Genomic DNA, 25,359 nt, shown 5'->3' on the forward strand with positions numbered 1-25,359 from the left:
TTTTTTTTTTTTTTTTTTTTTTTTTAATTCTAGCGGCAGTGACGCATTTAGAAATACTAGTAATTCTGTGGGGTTGTAGTTAAGCAAATTTAAGGACTCTTGAGCCAAATGTTTACTGTGCGTTTGGATGAAATGACAACCAGCCGCTGTTAAGAAGATTAACTTTTAAAAGCAAACAAAGGCTGTCATTTTGAAAGAGTCATTAATACCACCATAAAAGGTCTTTGAGAAGCAATGCAATGAGCTCTAGGTTATACTGCCTGATGTTTGCTTTACTAGGTATCTATGGATCCGCATGCAGCAGGTGAAGGAGCAGATAGCTGAGCTTTCCAGGAAGCAGGCTTGTCGTCCTCATGAGCCTCAGTATGGTCAGTTGTACCAGGAGCTCCAGCACTACCTGTGCAGCATTGGTCAGACATCAGCCATACAGGACCTGCTGTCCCAGCTGCTCAATACGCTGGAGGGCTCCTCGGCTTCAAAATCCAAGTCAGCAGTCCAGGCCGTCCTGAAGGAGGAGGCTGTTTGGCAGAACTCCCAGCAGCGTTTCTGCCAGAGGTTGCTGGAGGACTATCCCCTTTATCCTGATGTTGTTGGGCCAGTGAGGACGGGTATCCTTCAGCTCCGGTATGGTATGAGGCTGGTAGCCTCCCAGGTGGCTGCCTTGCTAAATCCTGTACCTGGTTTGCCAAGGCTGGTGTCTTGCCTTCTGGCTTTCCCATTCCTGTCCCCGAGCCTGCCGTCGTACCTTGTCCGGGCAGACTTTCTGTGTTCCAGGGTTTGTATGGACACTCTGCGCAGCCTGGTGAAACTTCTGCCCCAGCAGGACACTGCATGTGTGATGCCTCAGTCCTGCACTCTGCTACTCAGTGCTCTGCTTTATGTCCAGTGTCACACCTTGTCAACGGGAGAGTTCAGCCACGAGGCACGCAGCATCTTCAGACACATCTGTCAGGTCAGGATTTTAAGACTTTTCACTGGGAGAGATGTCATCCTAATGACTTTAAATAAATCTAAATAGTTTTCTGTTCCAAACTGTTAAATCCTGCAAAATCTGCTCTTCCTTTGCTCCTTCTATTGTCATTCTTTACAGGCTTTGGTGAATGAGTGGGATGAGCGAGAGAGGCGAAGGAAAGAGCATGAAGAAATGGAGGCCAGTCTTTACCGCAGCCGTAGCCGACTGCACGGCTCAGGACTGACTGAGGATGAACAGGAGGAGCGAGACTTCAGACGACAGTTTCCTCAGTTCAACAAGGTACTGCAGTACAGCTGTTGTACAGCAAATAATGACCCATCAATTCTCTGATTATCCGATCCTAACGTTAACCATCATATCTCATATTGGATCATATGGTGACGATCTAGTACAATCATTTTTATATTTTAAGGCCAAATGAAATAAAAGCTGTTTGCATGTGGAAAGCATAAATATCCACTTGAAGCTCAATTTCTGTCGATATTGAATCCAGGACTTTGCAGACATCGTGTCTGAGCCAAGTTTAGAAGGAGCAGCTGGCACAAGTCTAGAAGGGCTCGAAGACAAAACCCCCGAAGAGTCTTTTGAGATGAAGGCGTTCTCTCCCGCTACCCTGAATACAGTGATCCAGGTTCATCAGCGCCTGTGTCTGGGATATGCTCAATCGCTTTGGTACAAGAGCACAGCACCAGCCAATCACAGTAAAGAACACATCAAAGCCCTGCTTTCGTCTTATCAGATTGCTTCTCCAGTGATGTCACACTTCTATCACCTCATTGGTTAGTAACTTTGCCTGTATGCATCCTTTTCTTGTAACAAAGTTCCAGTGTACTTGTATAAACCTCTGTTTCCCCCTTCAGACTCTGACCTGGACCAGCAGCTGACAGGCAGTGAACTGCTGCTCTCTGCCATCCTCCAGAACACTGTGCAGGGCTCTGGTGGTGGCGAGGGTCTGGCCATCACCCCTGATGGACCCTATGACTTCTACCAGCACCCTAACATGAGCGAGGCCTCTCTCTGTCTCCCTGTGTTGGAACAGTTGAGTGTGGCAGTGAAGCAGAGACTAGAGGACTGGCCTGGACACCCTGCCCTCGAACAGGTAAGTTTGCCATAAGTGGTTTCGATACAGCATTTTTGCATAATTGTGATTCAAATAAATACATATTCATTAATTCAGCTTTCACAGGGACAGTGTAAAGAATCCCAACAGTTACACTTTGTTCTGTTTTTCTGACATATATTCCTGTATGTGTATGTGGTGTTTTCAGCTGAATGTGGTGATGGAGAGAATCAAGGCTTTCAATCTGGCCAGCCCGGTGGCTAAGTTTCTGAACGGCCTAGAGATCCTGCTCAGCAAAGCACAGGTGACTTCTGTCAGGAAGAGATCTCCTGAATCACGCACCCTCAGTACCAAGAAGTGTTGATTTTCTGTAAAAGAAATGAGTGACAGTGTGCCTCATGTACAAATCTCTGCGTAAACTCATGCATGCATATATATATATATATATATATATATCTATATATATATCTATATATATATCTATATATATATATATCTATATATATATATATTGATTGCAGTGAATTTCTTTTTATAACTGCTCTTTGTCACCCACCATTTTTTTTTTTTTTTTTTTTTTTTTTTTCTTCTTACGGTCTGATGACCTTTCATTTTTACCCCTCTGTCTGTCAGCACATTTCATTTGTAACTTGACACAGCCGCTCCTTTTTTTTTTTGTAAACATATAGCAATAATTTTGCTACATACTTTAGTAAACGAGGCCCATCAATAGCAGACATTGGGTCATCCAAATGAGCCTATTGTACAGGGCTCATCTATTTCTGTTTTCTTTGATTTTCCTTGCTCCCCTCATTAGGACTGGGAGAATAACGCCAGCCGTTCAGTGTCTCTGCGGAAGGAACTGGAACCCGTCACACAGCTCATTATTCAGTGGCGCAAGCTGGAGCTCAGGTAAGACAAAGATGAATAAATCCATTCACTTGTTACTTTTTGGATATAAACCAATCACTAACTAGCTCATAAATTAAGCACTGTGATAAGGAGCTTTTTAACTCTGGTTTTTGTGTTGTAGTTGTTGGTCGCGCAGTCTTGACAATGCAATGAAGCGTCACACAGAGAAGTCCACCAAACACTGGTTCTCTGTCTACCAGCTGCTGGAGCGATACCTAGAGGAACAGAGGACGGAGACTTGTACAGGTACAAGCTAACAAATCTGTGTGTGCTGACTCAGTGTGGTGGTCTTATTAAAGGTGTTAATTAATTAAAAATTAATATAATAAAATAAAAATAAATCTTCTGGGGGGGGGTGAATATCAGATTAAAGGTGTAAATTTTATCAGCTGAAGGGAAGCGAGGATCTATCTCTGCTTCTCTGTCTGTATTTCTGTGAGATGCAAACTGCAGAAAATACTGGTGCATTTAACTTCAAACTTTCAAATTTAAAGCACAAGGAAATAAAGGATGCCAAGAGATATTTATTATTGTCTTCCTCTCCAGCTGAAGGGGTAGAACACCTTTCCCTGTCTTCAGTGTCCTCCACCCTTCAGGCCTTTCTGGAGGGCTCCACCCTGGGGGAGTTCCACACTCGTCTGAACATGTTGCTCACATTCCACTGCCACCTCCTGCTGGTCCCCCCGCAGTCCGGGCAAGGTCAGCTATCACTGCTGTTTCCTGTACACTACACATTCAGACCTGCTTACTGGACCAGCACTGAAACGGCCTTTTGCTGAAATTTCGAAATCACACATTTCACATCACCGTGGACTTTGTTTTTATCTCAGGTGTCATTTAACATGTACTTGAGTTTATTCTGACACAGTACTGCTTGCTTTTACAGAGCCTTTGTCCAGTCTTCTCTGGAACCTGTACAAATACTACAATCAGTTTTCTCAAGGCATTCAAACCAAAATTACTCAACACAGGCAGACCATTGAAAAGGACCTCAAGGTATATCCCTATAAATCTTATCAAACTCTTAACACTTATTCAAACTTGCCTCTGAATCTCTGAACTTCACTGCAAAGTTTTCTGTCATTGTCTTACATATGAATTTGTATTCTTAGGACTTTGTCAAGATCTGCAAATGGAATGATGTCAATTTTTGGTCCATCAAACAGTCAGTGGAGAAGACCCATCGGTATGTGGCCGGCATTTGTTTCACAGTTAGCTTCCAGGTTCAGGTGTCTAGTTTCAGTTTCATTTTTACTGTTTAAATAATAGCTTCCAAGAAGTTGGAAGGTTCAGTATTCCAGTAGACACAACAATGTGAATTGATTCGTGTGGACATCCTAAATCAGTATGAACAAGAGTCGCCTCATCTGGCTGTTAAGCAGTGTTATCTAGATTAATAAAACTAAACACATTTGATACATATTTTTATTACAGTTTTTTAAGTTGTTTTTTTTTTTTTTTTTAAGTGCAAATGTTAGTGGGGTCTTATTTATTTGGTTGACTAAAATGTTTGTTGCACCAGATTTTAATTTTAGTTTTAGTTGACCACAATGATCTTGACCTGTAGCAAGTCAAGATAGTTGAGCCTCAGCCAAGTGTAACAATATATAAATGACTGCTTTAATGGTAATCACCTTATGATTTTCAGTACACTCTTCAAGTTTATCAAGCAGTTTGAAGAGGCTTTGAATGGTCCGAGTATTCCTGCTCTGGTGGAGCAGGGAAGCGGCGCGAGCTTGGACAGTGTGGACGCTAACCCACAGGAAATGCCCATCCACAGAGTTCACCAGTTGCTAAAGAGCACCCTGCCTTTAAAGTGCAGGATTCTACAGGTACAGATCTCACAGAACACACAGTGTCTTTAATTTTCTCTTTCAACATTTTTTTTTAATCACTCAACTATGTTTTTATATTTTAGACTGATGGAGAAGAAGAAGAAGGATTCAAAGCTTCTTCTCTACAAATATCTCTGCCTGTACTGTCCAGGAAGATGAAGAAGATGTGCATCCAGCTGCTGAAGAAAAACCCTGTCCCTGAGCTGGCTGAAGACTTGGACTGCTTCACTGGTGAGAAAGCTACTGCTGGATAGTTAAAATCACAGTTGAAATAATTCAGTTATGTTGTTGGACTCGACACCATCCTGTGACTGTCCTGACATTAGAGTATAGATTACTGAAGCCTACTACTGCAGGCTACAACTGCAGTCATGTAAGCACTCTATGAAGTCCTTTGAAAAACGACAAAAAAGTACATCTAATTGGATAAATTGTGGAAACACCTTAAGCAGCAAGAACCTTGACGAGTAGCCGTTTTCAGTTGGACTACTATTCTCTCAAAATGTTGTGGAGGAATTTTGGTGCAGTTCATCAAGGTTGGTGGGTTTATTTATGCACAGCTGTCTTAAGGATTGAAGTCTGGATTTTAACTAAACCAACAACCACCAGAATCATTATTCTGTAGATTGGTGCTGTGCTTGGAGTCACTGTTATGTTGCATGGCTCGGATACGTTTAGTTTTCACCAAACATGGTTTGGCAACTTTGCAGAGATGAGCCGTGCTTACATATTATTTCTTCCAAGCAACTTATACGATTCCCTTCTTGTTGTGTTTTTTTTATTTTTTTATTATTTGTTTTGTTTTGGGGTTTTTTGTAGGCACTTTTATACTCTAATAGTGTCTTCATTTCATTGTCCTTCCCTTGTCTGGCAACCCCCAACCTTCCGATTAGTACATTAGCTCTGCGTTCTGAGTTACAGCCACCACATTGACCTCGGGATCTTAGGATGTTGTTTTCTGGGAAAAATATGACATTGTGTTAACATACACCTGAATATTCTTGTAAATGCCTGAGTGCTTCACATGCTCCATATTTTTGTTTTGTTACACACTTATTCCAAAATGGATTAAATTCATTATTGATCTCTAAAATTCAGTACACAATACCTCATAATAACAAAGTGGGGAAAAGATTAGCTTGAAATTACTGAGGATAAAAGATACCTCAGGCAGCAGAAGAGGAGCAGTCAGGAACCATCATGGAAGGTCAGGCTTCAGCACCGCACGCACCACCATTAGAACAGAAAGGCTAGAATGAACTTTGTTAAAAAAAAAAAATTAAAAAACGTCTAAAAAACATTGATTGGACAGATGAAACCAAGATTAACCTCTACTAGAATGATGGCAAGAAAAATGTATGGAGAAGGCATGGAGCAGCTCATGATCTAAAGCACACCACATCATCTGTAAAACACGGCAGAGACAGTGTGATGGCTTGGACGTGCATGGCTGCCAGTGACAGTGGAACACTAGTGTTTATTGATGATGTGACAGAAAAAGCCAAACAAATGCTGAGGTGTTCAGACATACTGTCTGCTCAAATCCAGCTAAATGGACTGTGTGTGTGTGAACCTTTATTTATATATACTGTAAATGTAAAAAAAAAAAAAAAAATCTTTATAAATATTTTTTCTTTCAGGCGAGGTCATCAGCAACTTGCGGGACCTGCAGAGCCTCACAATAAACACATCAGCAGATAAAGACAAGCAGAAAGCTGAGATAAAGCACATCCTACAGCAGAAACAGAGGGCATTGTCTGACCTGTTCAAGATGCTCACAGAAATAGGTCGGTTCCCCACACTGACTTACATTTTCAATTAACTTCTATACTTTTTTTTTTTTTAAATAGAATTAATTTTTTTTTCTGTATGATTGGCTTTTAAGGTCTGTCGTACCGCAAAGGCCTAATATGGAACAGGACAGCATATGCAGAGAAGGCTCTGTACATGCAGCCGCTGGAGATGACGACCGCTCTCTCAGCTGTCAAGACTCAGGAGAATGCAGAGAGCATGTAATTAGAACTTATTTACAGAGGCCTTGTTCTGAATCAGTGCCTCGTGCGCTGCATGAGGGTTAATCTTTCTGTCATGCAACAGTGCTTTTATTTTGAAGTTCTTAAAACAAACACAGAAGTAAGCCACAATATTAATGTAGATTTTAATATTTCAGTAGTTACCTCAACATTAAACGAATTACACTCCAACACTCAAGAACGGATGTAATCGTGAAGTGTGTGGATGGATTCTATCAAACAAGCAACACATGTAGCTAGCTATTGCTTTACAGAACAGATGGCCAGTGACATACGGCACAATGAAGAGATTAAAAGGCCAACTACAGCGTCGCCTGTAATTGTGTGGACATGCTCTGGTTTTGCAGTGAGGCACTGTTTTCTCTTTTTTCCTATTGTAGGTTGTTTGCTGAGTTGCTGACAGCATGGGACGGCTGTCAGAAGTACTTCTATCAGTCTTGGGCCAGGAACACTGCCCTGCAGACTGCTTTGCAGCACGCTGCTAAGGTGCGACATGCACAACTTACACTTGTACCTATGAACTAGATGAAAATCAAGCATCACAATGAGGAACTTAAAGTTTAGCATGTGTTATCTTCATTGTGATGCATGTGTGTCAATGTTTGCTGTAGGAGCTGGGTCTGGGGAATGTAGAGCGATGCAGGGGTTTCTCCTCTCACCTCTTCAAGCTGCTCCTCAAACAGAGGCGACGGCTGGCCAAACTCATTGAACAATGGGTCCATCTCAGGTCAGTACGCTAGTATAACATTATATGTCAAAGTGTAGGTTTGCTTTTAGAAGTAAAGGCTGCTGTGGCACAGGTGCATCACAGGCTATTCAGTCAGAACACCATTACTATTTCTTTTTAGATTTATGTTTTATATCAAACTAAAAAAATAAGATGTTGCCATGGAAACTTTGCAGCATCTAACTTAATTGTTATCACTTCACCCAGGAGGCTAACTGACAATGTCCAGGGCATCAAGGCCTACCTACAAAGCCAGAGTGAGGAGCCAGGCTGCACCCTCCCACCCCAAGCCTCTCTCCAGGACTGGGTGAAGAGGGGCCAAGCGCTCGCAGCCCAGTGTAATACCCTTTTGCAGCAGCTGGCCTGGTTGCTGCACTGCTGCCCCGAAGACCTTCAGAAGGAGGAGGTGAGCAGCTGCAAGCAGCACACCCTGAGGTGTCCATCCCCACTGGCAGCGCAGCGACAACCCCCTGGCTGCTTGATGAGGAGGGGTGACGCTGCATGGTGCCAACTACATCAGCGTGTCACTACAATGCTGGAGCAGACGCAGAGCCTGAAGGTGGAGCTGGACTGTGCAGCACAGCCAATCTCTGATGGTGTTCTTCATACATGGTAAGACATTATTGTCTGGCGTTTTTCAAGTCTAACATTACAGCAACAAATACAAAACGGTTGCAACAGCACTGCTGTTTCCCACAGGAACTACTTTACCGAATGCTGTTCGGCCTTCAACCGTCTGGGAGCTATAGGGGCTCAGATGCCCATTGTGGAGCAGATCTTCACCTCAGATGTGTGTGTCGGCACTCCAGACAACCAACCAGCTGTAATCCAGAGTCTCCAGTATGTGAGAGGACAGGTGGAGGCCACCGTCACAGAATTCACCACGTGGAGGATTCATGTGCTCTCCCTGGGACACGATGACACAGGTCAAAGCACTGAGCAGCTGCACGAATAACTAACAGTGTTTCAGATGGGTCAGCAGTTCATGTTTTATTTTATTTCCCTTACAGATCACCAGCAAACCTTCTGTACGGAGTTCTCTGCTGAGCTTGAAGTAAACATCAACACATTGTTGTGTTCTGTCCAGACACTCGTGAAGAAACGGGAGAGAGTACAACAAAGGGAGCAGCATGGAGACACCAAGAGAGGTCAGAAGGTTGCATTCAAACCAGCAGTGGTAACCTAGGACCTGGTAAAATGTTGGATTGGTAGTCAGAAAGCATTATATTAGTTTAGTGCTTGACCCTAAAAGTAATGGGGTGCCTAACTGGATACTTACTGTAGATGTCATTAATCTTGGCCTCGTGTGACATAATAGTTGAGCAATGTGAGAATGAATTCAAATTTGTTTATATTTGTTTTTAAATGTATTTTTTAATGGACACTTGCTGGAATAATATAAACATGTTTATGTACATTTTTCAATATTAGAGCCCCGACTTGTGTTCAAGAGAGTGAGGTGGAGATGAGGGATGAGAGAGCAGTGGTGGATGGGGCAGTTATTCTAAGTGGTTTTAATTTATCCTGAGAATAAAATCCTTAGTAGGTCTTACAACCATGCCATTGGCATATGGCTGTTTCCAGCCAGTTCAAATGTATATACAGTGTTCATAATGCAATGATGGTTACCTCTTCCGTTTATGTATTATCTCAGAGGGTGCCAAAGAGGACAAGGAGGAGCCTCTGGAGGACCTGCTAAAGCCTGGTCACCTGACTCGCCTGCTGGAGGAGGAACTGGAGGCTGAGGTGGAGGCTCTGCGTGTGGGAGATGTTAGTACTGGGCTGGAGAGGCTTCTGTGCCACCTAAAGACACAAAGGGACTCCTCTCAGCCGCCACACTTCCAGGTACCAAGAACATCTGGAACTGTTCAGAGATGTGCTTTCAAAGTATAAGTTCATTATAGGTTAAATGAATTAAATATTAACCTGTGAATGGAAGTCTGAGTGCACTCAAATCTGTTTAGGTGCAATGAAAGGGCTTTTTTGTCTTCAGAATCTCTTCACCTTAACATGTTTCTGCTGACTTTTAGGAGGTAAACAGGGCGTGCAGGATGCTGGTTCGTCTGGAGCCTCTACTAGGAATTTACTCTGACCTTGTATTCTACTACCTGGCTGTGTCACTGGGAGCACATAGAAGCACAGGCAAACTTCTGTCTGTACTGGCCAGCATCTTCACTGAACTCGCTCAGAAGGTACTCACATGGTCCTATTTAAGAAATAATAATGCCATCAGTGTAATTTTAACTAAGCAGTTGATGTGGTGTCCCCTTCAGGGTTTCTGCCTGCCTCAGGAGCTTATGGCTGGAGATGGAGAAGGAGCAGAACAGTTTCACGATTATGAAGGTGGTGGTATAGGAGAGGGAAAGGGCACGAAAGATGTCAGCGACAAGATCGAGAATGAAGATCAGGTGATGAAAATACTGGCATCTAAGTAGTGTGAACTGTATGACTGTTTACTTTGACTCAAGTCTTCCTGCCCTTTGCTTCCTTTAGCTGGAGGACACCTTCAAGGAGGGGGAAGAAAAGACTGAACAGCATGAGAAAGAGGATATTAAGTCAGAAGACAATGCCGTTGAGATGTCAGAGGACTTTGATGGCCAGATGTGCGACGCTGATGAGAAAGAACCAGGTCAGTTAAGCTGGATAGCAGAGGAATCCCAAGCTGGTTCTATACAAGATAATTGGTAACCATGATTGAATTTTTTCTCTGCATTTCTTTGCTTGATCTGAAGGTGACGACGAGGAATCAGATAAAGAGGACGACGAAGAACTGGACAAAAAAATGGGTGACCTGGGTGAAGGCCAGACAGATACACTGGATGAAAAAATGTGGGGAGATGATGATGATGATGATGAGGGGGAGGAGGAAGGAAGTGACAAGGAGGAGGAGTCTGGTCAGGGCATGGATCAGGTATCTCCACAACATTAACACAATTTAAAAAGTACATATGACAGAGCAGTTTGCATCCAATCTTAAACCTTCATTTATATAAAGCAGCCACCAGAAAGCTTTAGTTAAAGTTTTCTCTGTGTAACATCATGAATGGTCATATGTTTTTTTTCAGGGTGAGTCTAAGTTGGTTGCCAAAGATGACAACCTGGATGCAGCAGACCCCAAAAAAGATCACAAGAACCAGGATGAAGACCAACAGATGGACGAAGAGGAGAAAGACATGATCAATGAACAAGGAGATGAGGTTTTTCTTCTCACCTAACTCCCATGATTTCCATTTTAATACGTGTCAAAAGTAAAATCGGTAATAGACAACAAACAGTCGTTAGGGCTTTGAACTGCAAATGTCGGTGTGAGCGAAGAACAGGATTTGCATGGATGGACAAGTGTGTCATGCTCTGTGTTTCTGTTATTTGTCCCAGAGAGAGTTTGATGAAAATGAAGTAGACCCCTACCAAGGTCAACAAGACAAGAGACCTGAGCCCGAGGCCATGGATCTGCCTGAGGAACTCGATCTGGACCAGGGTGACAAGGATGGAGAGGATAATGATGATGGAGATGAGGGTGAAGGTGAAGGTGAAGCCTGCTGCTTAAATTATAGCTTTACTAACACAGTCGAGAAACACGCATGCTTTATTATCAGTGATGTCTTATGTGATGCTCAATTTTGGCTTTAGACTGGGTCATTGTAAGCAAGTAAGTGTAGTAAGTGTATTTGTAAAGAGCTTTTCACAGATGTAAAAGTCACAAATTGCTGAAAATGAATGATTCAATTTTTTTCCTTTTTCAGAGGATAATCCATTTAACATCGATGACAGAGGGATGGAAGCAGATCAGGATGAGGAGGAGGATGGTGAGAAAGATGGAGGAGAAAACGAGCAAGGAGCAGAGGAGCTGGACAAGGACCAAAATGGAGAAGAAAACAATGGGGAGCCTGAAACTGCAGAGGAGAAGGAGGGAGGAGAAGAAGCAGAAAAGGATGATTCGGCTGATAAAGATGAAGAAGAGAAGGACGAGGAAAGGGAGCGGGAGTCAGGAAGAGACGAGGACACGAAGACTTCATCAAATGAAAAAGGGCATGAGCCAAAGGTGTGCATGTTCAAAATAAGTACACCAATGCATGGCGTGAGCAACGGTATTGACTGATGTGACCTTTTTTTTTTCTTTTTTTTTAATGCGTATATAGGAGGAGGAGGAAGGTGGTGGTGAAGATGAGGAGCTGCCCGAGTGCGCTGAGAGGAAATGGCACGACACCGACGGTCAGACAGGAGAGGACAACATTCAAAGCGACACTGCTGTGGAGCTGGCAGGAGAAGCCTCGGAGAGAGACGAGGCCAAAGAGGTAACATTCAAATCTACACTGTGCTCCAGATACTCTGTGTGGGCTCGAAGTGACTCTGATTGATTATGAAGTGATTCACAGCGGAGTCTCCCGTGATCAGGAGCATATTTGATGGCCGCATATGACTGAATATCCTGATGCCTAGCCTATGTGAATTGTGAGTTAAATGACAGAGCGCTTTGTGTGTGTGACAGTTCTGAATGTGTACTTTTTTCCTTCAATACACAAAGAGTACAGAATAGGACAGAGTGTGACGATCTGTCTTTCTTCTGAATGAGAAAGTGGGAAGAGTGAAAGCACTGGTGAGACTCCCTTCTTTCTGATTGGTTGTTTGTGTGACAGAGAAGCTGTTACACAAACAAGTTGTCCACCCTTGAAGGGCCTTCTTGTGTGCCACAGTGCAGCTTGAGAGCCACACAAATGCTGACGTATTGTATTTTATAATATGTTCTGTGTGGAGCACAAGTTTTTCTTTTGTTACCCCAAAACACAATGCAGTGTCTGGGGATTCTTGATAGTACTTGGAGAGTCTCGTCTCTCCAGTCTAGAGGAGAGGGGGACTGAGAGAGGCCTGATGACCTGGGAACCTCAGGAGCCTTTGAACCATGAGGTAGGAGAGAGAGCTGACAGGGAATACTGGAGGCGTGCTAGGTTGAACACTTCTTTTTTCCTTCCCTGGGATGCGACGGCTCGTTCTTTGCAATAGTCACTGCAAGGGCCTCTGGGTTTTCTACCTCAACTTACCTGGCAGACTGTGGTCCTGGTCCTGGTCTTGTCTGCATCTTGGTCTCTCACACACTGCCTGACCTCACAGCAGCTGCTGTTGCTGCAAAGCCCACTCCTGGCACCTGGTGGGGTTGTGGGTAAGGGCATTTTGAAAGCTTCTCCCTCTCCATGGCTGCGCTGAAGAGGTCCAAATTTCTCTTTCTAGATATAAAATATAGATCCTAGATGTAGAGTTTTACTTGCACTTGTGAAAAACATTATTAACTGCTAATGGTTTCAGAAATTGTCCTGAAGGTGTATAGATGAAAAAGTGTCACTGTTTTGTATAGCAATTTACAGTAGATGATGGCATCCAAAAAAATTGCTTGGTTACTTTCACAGAGCGGTGAAGCCCTCCACACCAAACTTTAGCTGGGTTTGGTTTTTGTACACATGTATAAAATATGTCTGCCATGATTTTTGTATCTATATTTATGCTATTATGGTTTTACAGGAGCATGGCAGTGGAGCAGCTGACGCCAGCCAGTCTGAGGGCCACCAGTCAAAGCTGACAGCAACAATGGCTTCACACAGACAAACTCAGAGTCAGACTCAGGTGTGGCAAAATTCTCTGCCTCACCGCTGCTGTTCGGTGTCCCTTTATTCCTCTTAATTAAGTTTTTTTTTCCTTTCCAGAGCTTGAAGAGGAAACCTGGCCAAGCAGATAGTGAACGCTCTATAGGCGACTACAACAAGCCAGTCAACAAGCGCCTGCGCACAGTCGAAAGAAGCAAAGAGAGCCTCGAGAACAACAGGCAGAGCGACACCCAGCAGGTGTCAGACCTGTACGAGCACATTAAGCACGGAGACCAGAACTATGACACTCAGACATATGGTAGGTGATCACCTGGAAGCTGAGTCTGTGATGGTTTGGCTGGAGTTTAAACTAAGCCTTTCAAAGCAAGTACATAACTGTTGTTTGTTGGTGTGACTGCACCTAGATGTGGCCAGTGCAGAGCAGGAGAGCACAGCAGGGCCTCGGGGCCAGGATGAAGATGACAAAGAAGAGGATTTGTCCATGGAGACAGAGGACCAGGAGGTTGATCTGCAAGCGGCTGAGGTCCAGGAGCTGAAGCCTGAACAGCTGGACTCCTCAAAGGCTTCCCAGACAGGTGTCAAATTCTCTTCTTCTCCTGCTCGTTTTTTTTTTTTCATTTCAACAATTTTTAAACTTCTCAGATGTGAAGCATCTCTTGACTAGTGTTGTTGTACTGCAGGTGTAGACCCTGGAGAGATGGAGGTCCAGAGGCAGGGAGAGGAGCAGGAGGACGAGAGGTGGAAAGAAAAACAACAAGCCGAAGAAGAAGAGCGAGCAAGCAGAAGCACAGACTCTACAATTCATGTTGTTCCTGCGCTGCTTCTGGACTCTGCGCAGGTACACAGTACGCTCTAAGGAGTTGCTGTCAAGTGTTGTAGAAGTGAACGTATTTGAAATTACTGTTAATTATTGATTATTGTTACATATAACTGAGTAATGTGGACAAAGAGATGATTTACAGTGATGTAAATAAGTGTAGGCCACATTACACTTGTGATTTTCGTACACTGACTGCCATAAAGAGTTAATTACATTTAAAAAAGTCACAAAGCCTTCAGTTCCACATCAGTTCATATCAGTTTAATGTTACACACGTGAAGATAACTCTGTATGTCTGTGTGTGCGCTTATGTGCCAGGAGAAAGCACAGAGGAGAGACCCAGAAGAAACAAGGAGGGAGATGGAGCTGCAGCTGGAGGCCTGGCACAAACTGGCCCCGGGGACTCAGGAGGAGGTGAGGGTGACCCGGGAGACTCAACCAAACATGTTCAACTGTGGCTGTCACCTAGGAAAGTGTGACTTGCACTGCTATTCTTCAGTTAACTGAAGAAGAGACTTGAGAAGTTTTGTCTTTTATACGTTTTTGTTGCATTTGTTGAAGAATGCTGACACAAACACACTGCAGATTCAAATATGTTTAAATAAAGGAAATCTGAATAAAAATGCTGTCCTTGTGAACCTAACGAGGATCATGTGAAAGTTGGGAATATATTTGATGTATTTTCTAAAACACAAAGCTTCACTCAGGAAACGGTGGAATAGTTAAATGTGTCCCATTTGTGTTTTATATAATAAAAAAAAAGAAAAGTGTCTCAGAGTGATGGCTTACAGGAAAAACGTGGTTCTTTCCTGTGATTAACTGCAACTGTCGCTGTGTTTCAGGAGACTGTAGCGGCTTCCATGTGGCAGCAGTACCAAACTCTGACCTCGGCTCTCTCTCAGCAGCTGTGCGAGCAGCTCCGTCTCATCTTGGAGCCCACACAGGCCGCCAAACTAAAGTCAGTAAAGCACACAGGAAATCTTGATTCTCTCTGCTGTGGTGAAACTGGTCCACTGTTAATGTGAGCTGATGCTGTGTGTGTGTATCAACTGTATATTTGTGTCTTTATATGTGCGTGTCCTCAGGGGTGATTACCGAACAGGAAAGCGTCTGAACATGAGGAAGGTGATCCCTTATATCGCCAGTCAGTTTCGCAAAGACAAGATCTGGTTAAGGCGGACGAAGCCCAGCAAGAGAGAGTACCAGATCTGCCTGGCTGTGGACGACTCCTCCAGCATGGTGGACAACCACTCTAAACAGGTTCGAGGCTCCAGTTACAATCAGATGCCGATCAGAAACGATCAGTAATAGTAACGGTGTATTTAGTGCTTATTATTAACTGATGGTTTTTCATGTGCCATTTCCCTATAATGCCCAACTTTTGCTTCCCATATCTTATCTAAAGTTTGCATTAATTAAAACTTGCATGTGTGTTTGTGTGTCTGCGTCCATGCACAGCTGGCATTTGAATCCCTGGCAGTGATTATCAATGCCCTCACTCTGCTGGAGGTAGGCCAGGTGTCTGTCTGTAGGTAAGAGCTTCATCTTTCTGTATGTTGTGATTTAATTTTAATAGCTGTGTGATATGATCTAAAACCAAAAAAACGAACCAGCGTGAATATGGCTTCATGTACTGTACAGTTGTGATGTCATCATTAAAATAAATGAACTTTTGCTCTTGTATGCAGCTTTGGGGAGCAGGTGCAGCTGCTGCATCCCTTCCAGCATCAGTTTAATGACGAGTCTGGGGCTCGGATTCTCAGGCTCTGTCAGTTCCAGCAGAAGAAGACCAGAATAGCACAGGTGGGAATCCTCCTCCAGCTATCTGAATCATCACACAAAAGAACAAATAATTATACTTTAAAAATCTTTTCAATGCTTATATGAGGAAAGTAAGACACAGTAATGCAATATGATAACAGAAAGCTACAGAGAGCCAGTTCATCTAACAATAAATAGAATGGTACAGAGTTCAGTTCAGTTAAATTCTGTTTTATTTATATAACACCAAATCACAACAACAGTCACCTCAAGCCACTTTATATTGTAAGGTGGACCCTACAATCATACATACAGAAAAAACCCGAACAATCATATGACCCGTATGAACAAGCACTTTGGCAACAGTGGGAAGAAATCTCTGACACAACCAGGCTCAGAGAGAAGTCTGCTGTGGCCGACACGCTGTGGAGGAGAGCCAGAGATGAATAATAACGAATGAACAAATGCAAAGTGCTGTATAAACACATGGAGAGTGAAGAAGACCCCAGCAGCATAACTGAGGAAAGGTTCAGGGTCACCAGGAAAAGTGTGTTTTCTCCTAAGTCCAAAGACATGCATGTTAGGTTAATTTGTTATTCTAAATTGGAAATGGTTGTGAAGTCTTGTAGCCTAACACACTTTAAGTAGTCAGTCTGCCCTTGCACCTCTAAAGCACTCAAATCTAAATGTCAGTCCAGTCCAGCAGTTTATGAGGCAAACTCAAAAGGAAACAAAGGCTGGTTTCTTTAAGAGCAAGAATATAAAATAGATAAGACAGAACTGATTGTACTGTGGAAACTTCTCTGTATATTAGAGTGAGTAGAAGTATTTGAGGGGTTTTTTTCTGCTTGCCTGCATTTTGGTGTAAATGTCAAAGGAAACTTCTTTAGCAAAGGCTAACGATTTCATTCGGAGCGACATGATCTCAGAGCAGCAGCTCTTCCCATGGGTGTGGTGCTGCTCTAGAACAAGAATCACAAAGTAACATGGCTCTGAATTACAGTCATATACAGCTGGGATGATAGAAATGTAATATTTATTTACAGGCATATAAATATTATGTTTGCATTACATTACTGATGACTGGTACAAAGTCAGCGACTTGCCTTCAGTGAGCTATTATAATGTGTGCGTGATCATCGGCACGCCCCTGAGCACAGCTCTGAATGTGCTCATACTGTAGCTTCTGCTTAAACATGATGACATGTGCTGAACATGTTGCTGTGCTGCTGCATTCATTCTCTCTCTGTCATTTACAGTTTTTGGAGACCTCAGTTAAAATGTTTCTGGCAGCACGGCAGCAGATTCCAGGATCTATGAACTCAGGTGACTCCTCATTCTGCTCCTCAGCTTACTGGACCTCACACTAGATCAAACACCTGAGAAAACAAAAAGGTTGCAGGCAGTATGCAGATTAGAATATATAATGAACCCTAACAGTCATGGGATTGTCACATGAATGTGACACGTGAAGTGTTTATATTGTACAAGTATGTATACAACCAAATGTGTTAAATGTTTTATAGTTTTGTTCATTTTTTATTATCAATATCCATGCCTAATGCACCTAACAGCCAGCTGCAGTTACTGTGTACGAGCGCTTGAAAACAAAAGTTCTACTGTCCTGCTGAGTAGGTGTGATCCAGTTCACATTTAGGTTCTCTGAGATTCAACCAATTAGAAGAGCAATAGGAAGTAGTTTAGCCACTTAGTTCAGTATTGAGATGCTCTGTTGTGGGCTTAAAGGACTATTACGTGCAGGACTGTGGCCTCTGTGGAGGCCATGAGTGTGCAGCTGTCATAAAATACTCACTGTAGTCCTACATGAGCAGCATTTTTTTAAATAAACATTCTTGAGGTTTTCATGTGGAGCCTCTGATTACACGTGACCAACAATTCCCCCCCCTTTAAAGCTGAAATTTTGATCATCATTATATTATATTAACCAGTGGTACCCAGAGAAAACTGTAACTTCTACATAAGGATAGTTCAGCTTCTCTGAATGAGTCTCAGGTGGAATTTGTGTCAATGAAGAAGAACGTCTGATAGACAGATGCTGTTTGTTCTCTTTAGACAAAGAGGTGGAGTTTGTCATAGTCATGAACTAAAGAGGAGCCTGTGGCTCATTCATACTCACCAGATGTCCAGTCTTAAACTGATCTGTGATATCCCTCCATAGAGACAGCCCAGCTGCTTGTGATCGTGTCTGATGGTCGGGGGCTCTTCCTGGAGGGAAAGGAGCGGGTAATGGCCGCTGTGCGTGCAGCACGCAGCGCTGGTATCTTCATCATCTTCATGGTGCTGGACAATCCGAACTCCCGGGTACGAGACCAGAATGTGATTGTTGGGTATTTTCCAAAGTTTAAGTCTCAAATCGTAACTAAACCTCGATACTGTGCTGCAGGATTCCATTCTAGACATCAAGGTGCCCATCTTCAAAGGGCCAGGAGAGCTGCCAGAGATCCACTCCTACATGGATGAGTTTCCCTTTCCCTTCTACGTGATCCTGCGAGACATCAACGCCTTGCCAGCAACACTCAGCGACGCACTCAGGCAGTGGTTTGAACTTGTTACTGTGGCTGAGCAGTAGGCTGATGAGGAGCCATCTTTTTACAGGAAAGAGGGAAATGGGCAGCAGCCACCGCAAAATGCCAGTCTGCTGCTAGCCTGTCAGAGATCAGAGACTGAGCTGTAAATGTGCCTTTATTTTCTTATTATTACTGTAGGTTCTAGTCGAGTTGGATAGCAAGTGTTGCTGTTTTGTCTGCATCAGGGGAATTTGGTGTCTTTTGTCATGTAACAAAGGATTGCTTTAACTTGCACGTCTGAAATTAAATAACAGAAACAAAAATGTGATTTCCATGTGCGTGAAATACCGTAGTTAAGCATCAGTAAATACCTCTGTCCCTGTATGATAGCCCTGTTTTACATTTGTTTGAATGTTTAGTCAGTGTTATGAAGATCAAAGAATTATCTTCACCCTGAGCACAACAGCAGGACTGAGCTTTGTATAGTAGAAGCCTTTTTCAAGGCTAAACTGAACAGTAGCATGCTGGAGCTGATATTAAAGGAACTCAAACATGTGCCTTGGAAAGAACAGCACTGCATCTCATGTCACACCTCAAGTAGCAGGTGACAGATCAGGATTTTTACTAGTTTGTTTCAGTCATGTACTGTGAAGCACAGCAGCTGCAGAGTCCGCTTTTTATAAAGGCCTCTGGGAGAACCCATCTTTGTGCTTTAGAAACACTTCAGTTGTGTTCATCTTCCCTTTGTAGTGTGACACAGCTGACTGTCTGTGGAAACATGTTCATGATGTGTACTGAAATGTGTGTTCTTTAATGTGGACATACATGTATACATATTTAACGAGTTAATTGCATCTGTCTATTAAATCATGAGATGAACAAAATCCCACTGTCTGTGACTCACTTGTTTTAAAAGCCACAGAGAAGAGAGCCACCCAAACCTTGAACCTCGTTTTAACAGAGATGCAGCAGTCGAAGAATCCTGAGCTATGGGAGAATTCCACAAATCAAAGATGATGGAAGACTGTTGATTTTATATGTGGAGCAGTTCTTCAAAAAAGAAAAATCCCCAAATATGTTGTTCTAACCTCCTAGGACCTGGCGTCCAAATATGTGGACATCACATTTTGGGTTATTTAGACCAAAATACTCAATGTTGCTCTACAAGGGCCTGATATCCACTTACAAGGACATTATACTGCTACATTTCTATCGAAATTTTAAACGAATATCCTCATATGTGGCTCTCATTTTTCTTAGAAACAAAAATCAGGTAAAACAATAAATCTGGAAGCCGGAGTACCCAGATTTATAAATCTGGTAATTCTTTGTTTTTACATTCCCAATATTCCCAATTAAAAATGCATTCCGTGGAAGAGTTCGGGTCTTAGGAGGTTAAGATTGCTATCACGGCCCATGTCACCCCTACTATATTGACGTGAAGAAGTACAATGCAATTTGGCCCTTGAAGTTACATTTTTCTTTTAGGGAGCTTTGTTTGTTGTTGAGTGCAATATTAAAATAAGTTCTTTAAAAAGCAAAAATTATTTAATATGAAGGCAATATGAGCAGAGAGTACAAACAAGCTGATGGAACAAGTTGTTGGCACATTTCTGGGAAACCTCACAAAAATGGTACAAGCAAAACTGTCAAGAGCATCTCTGCACTGAGTAATGCACACCATCTTTTGCATTACTTTTTGCCTTAAGTACTGTTTAGAAGTCTGGGGAAATACATACTTCAACCTTTATGTAAACTTTATGTAAACTTCAGAAAAGAACAATTGAAATAATTAAGCAGGCTTTACAGCCCACACACTAACACTATTTTTGTAGTCAAAAATCTTGAAATCTTAAATTCAAGAACAGTTAATGTGTTAAACAGTTAATCTTAAAATTAATCTTAAAATATAAAGCACACAAATTATGTATAATGATAGTAAAGTAATATGTTGCCAGGAAGTGTATTGACACGGAAGGGGGCGATAATCTAATGACATTTTGTATTTCCGTTTATTAAAACTGTGGATGGACCTGTTCAACCATTATTCAGTTAAAAAAAACAAACTGGAACGTGCTTTTGGAAGAACATGAAATTGATGACTAGTAGTATGTGTAATTATTATATATTTCAACATATTGGTCATATTTCATCTGGTCATATTTCAGTTTTTTTCCTCTCTCTGTGGGGCAAGTGGGGGTAATGATAAACATAGTAAATCGATTGTGTGTGTGTATTAATTCGTTTGCAACTCCGAAATAAAGGGTCACCATCAAATGCCACAAAAATAAAACTTAGCACTTTCTGTCGGTACTGGTTCTTGTTATGTCCTCCCCTCCACCAGGGGGCGAGAAACAGGGAGGCGCTATTAGCGTCATTTCAACATCCGCCTGTGAAAGTGCCGAGTAAATATGACCGTTTCACGGTTGCCGTCTGCTGCGCTTTCTTTAAAGCAGGTAAATATATATATATATATATATGATATGAAATATCTACAGCAGTGTTAGGTGTAAAATCTAAAAAAGTTGAGTAGCTAACAGACTAGCTTTATTAGTTCTCTGTACCCTACTACTAGCTAGTCCCAATGTACGCCCGTCACCTCCTAGTAAACATGGTGAAAAAGAACGTCATGTTCTGGCCCAAAGTGTTCAGGGTACCCCGGCAAAAAGGAAAGTCGACATTTATGCCTTCTGTTTAGAAACCTTTTCACCTTTTATTTTGAAACTGTTTTTCAGCCGCTGCAAGACATCGTGAAAAAACAACAGTCATTAAAGGTCCAAATCTTTGCTGGGATAGCATACTGTGACATCAGTGGCCTTTTCTGAAGAGTTGTACAAAAATAACCCCAGTTCTTAGTGTTTTGTTTAGTTTTTCCTTCTTGAAGAAAAAGTTATCGAACTTTGGAATAAACACACACAGTATCAGACACTGGACAGACCATTAAGTAGGGGTGGGGGGAAAAATCGATACTGTGTAGTATCGTGATATTTTGTTACAAAAAAGGTTTTTGTGCTCTGACTTCAGAGCATGTTGATCAGCTCCTTTTTCTGAGCAAGAATCCTGACATTCCTTCACTGTCCAAATGTGTTTAACTTTTTTTTGCCAGCAATAAACATGACAGTTTATTTATTTTAATTTAAGACATGTTTTATTTTAATTAAGTTTAAAACTTTTTTATTTAATGTAAAATTATATTTTGTTTTAATTTACTTTCAAATTCTTCAGTTGCTGAAGGGGCTGCATAGTTTTCTTAAATTGCATAGTTCAGAATAGCTATAATTGTACCAGATGGTTGCATTCAGTTAAGTTGGACTAGACTGTAGTACAACAATAAAAATGACTGAAATGAGAGAAAGACTGAGTGCGAGACTTTGATATTAGATAAAATGAATATTGATAAAGTTTACCTTTATGTACAGAATCTGAATATCGCAAAATATTTTTAAAAATTGCAATAATATCGTATCGTGTGTTAAGTATTGTGATAATATCGTATCGTGGGATGTATGGTGATTCCCACCTCTACCATTAAGGAATACAGACATTGTCAAAACAAATGAAACGAGTAGATGGCAAGATATTTTTGTGAGAAAGAGCTGACCAATAAAATAAGAGCACAAAGTCATCTATCTAAATTATACCAAATGTTGAGATTATATAGTCTTCTTAGTTGGGCGACCGTGGCTCAGGGGGTTGGGAATCGCATCTGTAACCGGAAGGTCGCCGGTTCGATCCCTGGGCTCTCTGTCCTGGTCGTTGTGTCCCTGGGCAAGACACTTTACCCTACTTGCCTACTGGTGTTGGCCAGAGGGGCCGATGGCGCGATATGGCAGCCTCGCTTCTGTCAGTCTGCCCCAGGGCAGCTGTGGCTGCAACCGTAGCTTGCCTCCACCAGTGTGTGAATGTGAGAGTGAATGAATAGTGGTATTGTAAAGCGCTTTGGGTGCCTTGAAAAGCGCTATATAAATCCAATCCATTATTAGTTTAAATAGTATTTAGGAGTTCTGTAAAAACAATGTAGAAATGAAAATATTTACTCAATAGAAAATTACAAATGTCCTCTTCTTTCTATGTGTCGCAGAACAACAATTTAAAAATTTTGTGGTTACTTAGTGCAGGGATGTTGTTTTTAAGTATGTTGTTTCATACTTAGGTTAGAAGAGTCTCTAAGGAATCTGTGCATATTATCAGAGCAATACTGCATGTTTTTAAATAAGTTTCAAACATTATTAACAGTGGCACTAAAAGCATTAAGCCAGATTTGGTCCTAGCACAACCGCATATATTAAACTGTGTGCCCTAATAGCATACGTTTGGCTAAGTTTTTACACAGGCAGAATGTGTTGGGGATCTACAGAAACATGCTGAGGACCATACGACGGGTGCCAGATGAGGCAGATAGGAAGTTCTTGAGAGACTGGGCCAGAGAGGAATTCCATAGGAACAAGAATGTCACACATGAGGTACACAGTTGTTGTTTTTTTCACTTTTGTTTTACCAGGTCCACTAAAAGTCATTGTGTCATCAGATCAGAAGTTAGATATAGGTAAAAGAAAATAAACACTTAGCAGCATCTCAGTTTTTCCCCTCTTGGACTAAATGTTCAAACTGTGTTATTTAATGTGTCTGTCTGGTCAGTTCAGGATGCAATCCGTATGATGATCACACAAGCTTCCAATCACCTGGCGGAGCTGCAGAAGTCTCTGGCGTTGGCCCACAGTTAATGACTGCAAGCTGCTGGAGTTCCTGTTTTGTACTCTATTTGACTGGTTTTTAGTGAGGAATAATATTTGGTGTGGGAATGTGGGAATCGAGACCACCTGAGAGTCTGATTGAACCCATCTGCCACGTGTGTATATTGGCACTGTTTATACTGTACATGTGTTAAATAAAGAATAATGTATGAAATGACAAACACCTTGATCCTTTTTTAATGCATTTTTTCTGGTATCAAATAGAGTAACAGCAACTGTAGTGATACAGCAGACAGTAATACTGCAACATGGCAACGTGTCCTTACGGGGACACTCGGAGCGATGTGGGGTTTTGACTTACTGTAGGGTCTTTACCTTACAATGACGGAACAGTTATTGCGATTTGGTGGTATAGAAAAACATGATATTCCTGGATTTTACCACAAAGAGCAAGCATGTATTGCTTTGCATCTTTCCTTATAGTATACACTCACTGTACACAGGAACCCAGGAGAGGACAGTCTTAAAGAGGGTTTTGGATTTTTTTTTTTCAAAGTCAGCTGGTATCTTTAAAGATTTTAATGTTCCAAAAGATGTAAGCATCTGCAGACCAGAGAACCTCTCAAATTCAGAAACCTTTGATTTTCTGTACAACAAAGTTCGTTCACTTCTTTCTGGGGTAAATCATGATGATTTGAGCTATGTCCCTAACCTGCTCTGGAGCAGATTAGTGTCACAGAACCTTCAACCTTTATGTAACAGTAACACTATGATCTTCTCATCATCCTGATATGGCACGCACTGCACTGTCGCCTCACAGTCCTGAGTTCGATTCCACCATCTGCGTTTGCATGTTATCCCCGTGTTTCTGTGGGTTCTCTCTGGGTACTCCGGCTTCCTCCCACAAACCTGAGACATGCAATTAGTGGGGTTACGTTAACTAATGATTCTAAATTGCCCATCGGTGTGAATGTAAGTGCAAATGGTTGTCTGTCTGTGTTAGCCCTGCGATAGACTGGCGATCCTGCCTCTTGCCCTATGACAGCTGGGATAGGCTCCAGCCCCCCCACAGCCTTGATAAGGAACATATGAATGGAACACATTTTTAACAGCGCTTATTCTGGCATTTAAATGAAGTCATAAAAAGTTAACAGTAAGAATATATAGACATATTTAGAAAGTGCACCTACTCTTCAAATCGGTGTCAGCACATCCATCAACCCCCTCCATACTATACTAGGCACATTGCCTCTGTCACTATTTCCAGTTAATGTGTGTACCTGCTGCTGATTTCTAAATCAGCAGCAGGTGTTAAGCAGTCAACTTCACATTTTTGTGAACTGCTTGGTGATATCAGAATTAAAATGCTAGCTTGCAATTTATGCCACTGAAATACACAGGTAAGAGTTCAGTCAGAATGTGTGTTTTTTTTTTTATTATTATTTTAACTTTGTTAAATAACCATTCACAGAGTCTGTTGCCATAATAAGATGACCTGAGAACAGGGGCAATTCTAGGATCAGAGCTTTGGGGGTGCTGAGCACCCAGAGAGCTGCCCAGCCAAGCAAGATAAACTTTACACGTCACGATGAGACTTCTTCCCTGTCTCTTTCAGTCCCCGCATCCTTAAATGTCTCCAGTTGTCCCAAGTTCTCTATGACTGTCTCCTTGGTGCATTTAAACACCTGGGCCCTATTTCAGGAAGCCGGTTTAGTGCAAACTCTGAGTAAGTATACCCTGAGTTAACGAAAACTCTGGGTTCTCGGTTTCACAAAGCGAGTTCAGCTGAAGCCTGAGTGAGTCACTATGACGACACACGCCGTGAAGCTAACCTGCCCCCTAGCAGGTTTACTACAACTAACCCTGACTGTCTCCGCCCCTTTGTCGGAAACCTGACAGTAGGAAGTGTCGGACATGGCGTGTCCCTTCCTTGAAGAGCCAGTAGATCGTGAAGCCCAAATTCTCCGCAGAGCTCTCCGCCGGGAGAGAGTGATTAGAGCGCGTTTGGACATTTTATCATTTCCTGATGATTTTCTGTGCGAACGTTACCGTTTCTCAGCACAATCTATAAGTTATTTGAATAACATCCTCAGGCCATATATTACGCATGTGACACATCGCGGACATGCTCTCAGTTCATTGCATATTATTTGTATTGCACTTCGGTTTCTTGCAAACGGGAGCTTTCTGTATAATATTGGTGACGCTGAGCACGTTTCCAAGGCTACCGTCTGTCGGGCAGTCAGGAATGTTACAGTTGCACTGAAACGTCTCCTGTACTCGTCTGTGGTGTTCCCCGGTCACAGACCCACAAGATTTATCAAAGAGGGATTCCACAAAATTGCAGGTATCAGGATGAACAAAACTTAATTTATGATGTGGTGATACTTGGACTACTACTTAAATTTTACATTTCGTT

At 42.2% G+C, this 25,359-nt stretch overlaps 2 protein-coding genes across 3 annotated transcripts in view; both read left to right on the plus strand.

Moving 5' to 3' along the window:
* The window catches only part of mdn1 (midasin AAA ATPase 1), a 56,724-nt gene extending 37,594 nt beyond the window's left edge, over positions 1-19,130 (plus strand). Inside the window, exons 63-102 of one of the 2 annotated variants that reach the window (XM_026142918.1) lie at positions 280-952; positions 1,091-1,252; positions 1,467-1,752; positions 1,834-2,072; positions 2,242-2,337; positions 2,851-2,945; positions 3,067-3,191; positions 3,492-3,644; positions 3,832-3,941; positions 4,058-4,131; positions 4,594-4,777; positions 4,864-5,011; positions 6,421-6,567; positions 6,666-6,792; positions 7,194-7,299; positions 7,425-7,540; positions 7,748-8,152; positions 8,240-8,466; positions 8,551-8,688; positions 9,195-9,385; positions 9,571-9,732; positions 9,814-9,948; positions 10,034-10,169; positions 10,273-10,451; positions 10,606-10,737; positions 10,916-11,069; positions 11,284-11,582; positions 11,680-11,835; positions 13,055-13,156; positions 13,237-13,435; positions 13,542-13,712; positions 13,818-13,975; positions 14,276-14,371; positions 14,800-14,915; positions 15,043-15,217; positions 15,416-15,489; positions 15,646-15,760; positions 16,978-17,044; positions 17,898-18,040; positions 18,123-19,130. In XM_026142918.1, coding sequence (XP_025998703.1) covers positions 280-952; positions 1,091-1,252; positions 1,467-1,752; positions 1,834-2,072; positions 2,242-2,337; positions 2,851-2,945; positions 3,067-3,191; positions 3,492-3,644; positions 3,832-3,941; positions 4,058-4,131; positions 4,594-4,777; positions 4,864-5,011; positions 6,421-6,567; positions 6,666-6,792; positions 7,194-7,299; positions 7,425-7,540; positions 7,748-8,152; positions 8,240-8,466; positions 8,551-8,688; positions 9,195-9,385; positions 9,571-9,732; positions 9,814-9,948; positions 10,034-10,169; positions 10,273-10,451; positions 10,606-10,737; positions 10,916-11,069; positions 11,284-11,582; positions 11,680-11,835; positions 13,055-13,156; positions 13,237-13,435; positions 13,542-13,712; positions 13,818-13,975; positions 14,276-14,371; positions 14,800-14,915; positions 15,043-15,217; positions 15,416-15,489; positions 15,646-15,760; positions 16,978-17,044; positions 17,898-18,040; positions 18,123-18,308 — 6,757 coding nt within the window. In that variant the 3' untranslated portion in view covers positions 18,309-19,130. The remainder of the gene's footprint in view (positions 1-279; positions 953-1,090; positions 1,253-1,466; positions 1,753-1,833; positions 2,073-2,241; positions 2,338-2,850; positions 2,946-3,066; positions 3,192-3,491; positions 3,645-3,831; positions 3,942-4,057; positions 4,132-4,593; positions 4,778-4,863; positions 5,012-6,420; positions 6,568-6,665; positions 6,793-7,193; positions 7,300-7,424; positions 7,541-7,747; positions 8,153-8,239; positions 8,467-8,550; positions 8,689-9,194; positions 9,386-9,570; positions 9,733-9,813; positions 9,949-10,033; positions 10,170-10,272; positions 10,452-10,605; positions 10,738-10,915; positions 11,070-11,283; positions 11,583-11,679; positions 11,836-13,054; positions 13,157-13,236; positions 13,436-13,541; positions 13,713-13,817; positions 13,976-14,275; positions 14,372-14,799; positions 14,916-15,042; positions 15,218-15,415; positions 15,490-15,645; positions 15,761-16,977; positions 17,045-17,897; positions 18,041-18,122) is intronic. The other variant, XM_026142919.1, reaches the window with a different exon arrangement.
* A 1,440-nt stretch (positions 19,131-20,570) lies between these two features.
* On the plus strand, positions 20,571-23,161 carry lyrm2 (LYR motif containing 2). Its single transcript, XM_026194927.1, has 3 exons — positions 20,571-20,702; positions 22,569-22,709; positions 22,890-23,161. Exons 1-3 carry the CDS (start codon positions 20,658-20,660, stop codon positions 22,968-22,970), a joined length of 267 nt encoding a protein of 88 aa, XP_026050712.1. The 5' UTR covers positions 20,571-20,657; the 3' UTR covers positions 22,971-23,161.
* The last annotated feature ends 2,198 nt before the right edge of the window (positions 23,162-25,359 follow it).

This window comes from Astatotilapia calliptera, chromosome 15, assembly GCF_900246225.1.
Source record: "Astatotilapia calliptera chromosome 15, fAstCal1.2, whole genome shotgun sequence".
NCBI classification, from domain to species: Eukaryota; Metazoa; Chordata; class Actinopteri; order Cichliformes; family Cichlidae; genus Astatotilapia; species Astatotilapia calliptera.